At 42.2% G+C, this 4888-nt stretch overlaps 1 protein-coding gene across 1 annotated transcript; it reads right to left on the reverse strand.

The window, feature by feature from the left end:
• Window positions 1-1959: 1959 nt before the first annotated feature.
• foxd7 (forkhead box D7) lies at window positions 1960-3665 on the reverse strand. Its single transcript, XM_028041353.1, has one exon. The coding sequence runs from the start codon at window positions 3186-3188 to the stop codon at window positions 2226-2228; it is 963 nt and encodes a 320-aa protein (XP_027897154.1). The 5' UTR covers window positions 3189-3665; the 3' UTR covers window positions 1960-2225.
• Between the last annotated feature and the right edge of the window lie 1223 nt (window positions 3666-4888).

The raw sequence follows: 4888 nt of genomic DNA on the forward strand, positions 1-4888 counted from the left end.
ATGATAGTGCACGGCAACAAGTGGGGGCGGGGGGACAATACCACTGTATTGGATAAAACTCAGGTCAGCCAGCCATCTTTCTCTGACCTCTTCTCAAAAGAGCTCTAAAGTGGGTGATATGAGGGGAAACTTCGACGGGTTCTGAAACCGTAGCTGTTTTAAAAAGTCAGTAAAGCATCGTGCCAGTTCCTTAGAACGGATTGATTTCTTTTTCTTTCTATGATTTATTTTTTTTTCTGCTCTTGGCAGATTGCTCCCTCATCTGTGCCCTGATGTTCACGTCGATGCACTTCAAACATCCTGACGTTTGGGAGTCAAACTGACTTAATGTCGTTCCCGCCCTGCATGAATCCCACATTGGAGAGTGGAGAGGAAAGGTAAAATCCGAAAGGTGAATCTGCTGGTAAAACGCGGGCCGCTTAAGACAACGAACATAAATATCACAAAATCACTTGCAGGAACAATGCAAAAAAACAAACAAAATGTGCAAAGACTCAATTGAGATCCATCCTGAAGATTCAACAGGCTGATGAAACAGGTCATTTCATCTCACGGATGAAATGACAGCAAATACAGCTCTGCTCTAAATCATGTCCCTGCTTTCCGCCTCACTGTAAGCCGTGGAATTAAGTGAAACTGAAAAGAATAATAAATCAATCAGACGCCCGAAACGAGCCGGGTGGAGAAATGAACGGAAGACTGAGTCGTGTATCCTCTGATTAACTCAGTCTGAAAACTCAGGAGGTTTAACGGGTCGGGATTTGAGTTTTCTATTCATCCTCTTTGGATTGTTTCACAAATGAAAGAAAAACAAGAAGCTTGTAACAGGACGTATAATGATAATTCTAACAACAAATATAATAATAATAATAATAATGAAAGTTTTCCAATACAACCAAACCCAATATATACACAATCTAAATGTATTGTTTATATATTTAGAATTTATTCTTGCTTCAAAACAAAAACTAATCTTTCCACAACATGTCTAACATTATTGTCATTCACATTTATATGCATTTGTGAAATATTCCTTTAAAAGTGACCCTTTTTAATTAGAATTTTGGCAAGAAAGGAGCAAAAAGCAGAGATTTTCCAGCACAACTATATGTGTGTGTGTGTGTGTGTGTGTGTGTGTGTGTGTAGGTGTGTAAGTGTGTGTGTGTGTGTGTGTGTGTGTGTGTGTGTGTCCATAACATGAGACACAACAATTTGCAGGTGTCTTTGTCCACGGCGGTGGAAAATAAATCACGTTGAACACAAAAAGAAAATTTCGCATCGTTGTTTTGTAAGCATTTTGTTTGTATTTTACTGTCTCTGTTATCAGTGTTGTATATGAAGACAGTTTTGGACAGACTTAGTTTTTCGAACTGAAAATTTTGCAGAACTGACCTAGCTACAAATTTTCAGAGACTTTTCTACATTGAATTAATAAAAGTTATCTTGTCTTTTATTCAGAGCCTGATTGAGCTCATGGCCTGAATCGGCTACAGGAAGGAGCGACGGGTCTTCCTGCAAAAATTGCTAACATATTATTTCATCTGTATATTTTTAAATTGTTTACTGTCATGTTATGAACACCTGACTAAACATATTTCTTTTTCTAATGCATATACTGCTTTGACAGCATTTCTTTACTTTTTTTTAAAAACATTTCTTTAAAACACTTTTAAGGCCTGACATGACCAGTCCTATTATTATATTTTCCTTCTATTATTATTTTTATTTTATTTTTACAGTTTCAAAACCTCTTCAGCACCTCACCAAAGTGTTTGACTATTATTTTCATTATCATCATCATTTTTATTATTATTAGATTACTTCGATTTTATAAAAAATAACAATTACAAAAGATGTTACTACAAGTAAAAAATAGTAGAAGGAAATATTTTGTTTCAAAAAGAACCTCAGATTAAAATATATATATATATATATATATGAACATAAATACGAGTTAAGTCGAGGTTTAAATCTCCAGCTTTTATTTTTCCAGAGAAAAAAGTTGAGGAAATTTGCCATTTAAATATTAAAACAAACGATGATAAGTCATGATCAAAAATACAAAAAGAGAGCGCCTGCTGAGAGATTTGCCGTAAAGCAGGAGGAGTTTCATCCATTTCGCGCGGCAACAATTGTGATGTTGATTTTTTTGTTGTTGTTTTGTTTTGTTTTTTAAGTCTCTGTTACCTGAGAAAACACATGGTCAAAGTCTGGTTTTGGTGCGGTTATTCGTTATTAGCGTTGATGTGTTTGGCTAGATCTGCGCCGCTCCGCTGAGTCTGTAGTTTCTGGTACTCCTGGTGCAAACCGAGGAGCTGCGGGGAGGCTGCCGGGCGGAAGAGGCCGGGGGCCGCGTAGTGAGCGCCGGAGGTCAGAGGAGGGGAATACGCGGCGCACTGCGCCGGGGAGAAGGCGTCCAGTCCCGGCTGCGACTGCAGGAAGGCCTTGGCCGTGAGGGCGCTGCGAGAGAAGAAGGTGGACAGAGCCGGCAGGATGCTGCTGACAGGTGGGATGGCGGCGGGGCCGCACGGAGACGGAGTGTGATGGTGGTGCAGGAAGGGGTAGATCTCCAGACCGGGCAGCTGCAGCGCCGCCGCGCCGAGGCCATACGCGCCGTGCGTAAAGCAGTGCAGCCCGCTCGGCTCCAGGTGCTGCTCCTTCAGCGGGTCGAAGCGAAAATGCTGCCGCTTGAAGCGCTTCCTCCGCCGCAGGAAGCTCCCGTTCTCAAACATGTCGGAGGAGTTGGGGTCCAGCGTCCAGTAGTTCCCTTTGCCCGGGTTCCCGGGCTCTCTGGGCATCTTGACGAAGCAATCGTTCAGCGACAGGTTGTGTCGGATAGAGTTCTGCCAGGCCGGGAATTTCTCCCGGTAGTAGACGAAGCGGTGGCTGATGAAGTCGCATATCTCGCTGAGCGTGAGGCGTTTCTTCGGGCTCTGCAGTATGGCCATGGTTATCAGCGCGATGTACGAGTATGGAGGCTTGACGGACGCGGGGGACTTGGTTTTAGCAGGAGGAGGACACGCCGGGTCTTCCGTCTGGCTGCTGGAAGTCTCCGCGCTGCGCTCCGGCTCGCTCCGAGACTCCTCTGAAAGCGAGAGCTGCTCCTCTCCGCCGTCCTTCAGTCCTTCCCCCACCACGTCGATAACGATATCCTCCATATCCACAAGACCTTCCAGACCTAATGTCATAGTAGATGTTCAGGAGTGAAAAAAGGCCAGGACCCACCTGGCAACAGGTGGTGGTGGTGGGGGGGTTGAGTGACAGCTCCGCTCCCGAAACGCACGCAGCCTTACGCACGGTCCATTTCCAGTCCCAGTGTCGAACAAATCCGAACTCGGCCGCAGTGCCGCTTCTCAACACGCACACTCTGCCGACCCCGAGGCATCGGGATCCAAGTCTGATTTATTTTATTTATTTATTTTTTTACCTTTATGTGCGGGGAGGCTCTCCGCGAGCGGTCGTGCGTAAAGCGCAAAACGCCTGTGCGTCCTTGGAGGTGTCCAGCATCATCTGCTCGCTTTGCAGCGGGTCGGCTGGATGTGATGTCACGAGCGAGAGGATTCTGACCAATGAAAAGAAGCGCAGAAGGAGACGGGTCTGTACCAGCCGTGCGCTCTCACCCGTCTCATCACCAGCGCGTCGGTGCCAAACGGACGCGGAAAGGAGAGACGCGTGGAAATTAGGAAACTCTACACTCATAAAACCCTCCGACTGAATTGAAGCAATTAAATCCGTGCAAGAATTTCCATGCTTTCATTTTTGTAAAGTTTAATTGAGAATTTTTCCTGGAAATGATCTACATTCAGTAGCTCGAAGATAGGCAAATCAGGTTTCAAAATTTTAATATTTATTGACAATTAGTTAATTCTGACAAATTATTTTTGTCCATTCGAACTGTTATGTAATATTCCAGCTCCATTTATGTTAACTAACTGATCATATTTAAGTTAAAGCTTCAGATCTTGAAATAAAAGGTTAGTTTGTGAAAGATAAACTCACTCTAGTGAGCTGTGTTAGTTCATTTCTTTCATTTCTGAGTTTAAGCAAAGACAATGTTCCTGCTTCACTTGCATTTTCAAGGCAGCAGGTGAATTTCCATTTTCAAGTTAAACCACCAGTCATTTTAATGACTATACAGTGTCATTGAAATGGTAACATTAAAATAATCTATTCCAACAAAGGGGCTGTCAGCAGTTTTCCTTGACAACCACGAGTAAGAGTGTGTCTAATGACGGAATTAAATGCTAACAAGCTAAATTTCTGCTTAAACATAGACAATATCTCAAATATAGATTTAATTATTACATATCTAAGCTTTTACAGGGAATGTACAGTACAGACCAAAAGTTTGGACACACCTTTCTAATTCAATGGGTTTTCTTTCTTTTCATGACTATTTATAAGGCAAGAAATCCCACTTATTAACCTGACAGGGCAGGTTGACCTATGAAGTGAAAACCATTTCAGGTGACGACCTCTTGAAGCTCATCAAGAAAATGCAGAGTGTGTGCAAAGCAGTAATCACAGCAAAAGGTTGCTACTTTGAAGAAACTAGAATATAAGGGGTATTTTCAGTTGTTTTACACTTTTTTGTTTAGTGCATATTTCCACATGTGTTATTCATAGTTTTGATGCCTTCAGTGTGAATCTACAATGTCAATAGTCATGAAAATAAAGGAAACTCATTGAATTAAAAGGTGTGTCCAAACGTTTGGTCTGTACTGTATATTCATTCATTCATTATATGACCCATATAAATATATTAGCTTTACTGCTCTCTGCTGGACAAAACATACAATGAAGGCGAGTAGCTAACGGCTAACCAAATATATAAATTGAACAATTGATAAAAACTATAGGTTCACAAAAGACAATGCTTCATGTAAAA

This window comes from Xiphophorus couchianus, chromosome 16 (assembly GCF_001444195.1).
Source record: "Xiphophorus couchianus chromosome 16, X_couchianus-1.0, whole genome shotgun sequence".
NCBI lineage: Eukaryota > Metazoa > Chordata > Actinopteri > Cyprinodontiformes > Poeciliidae > Xiphophorus > Xiphophorus couchianus.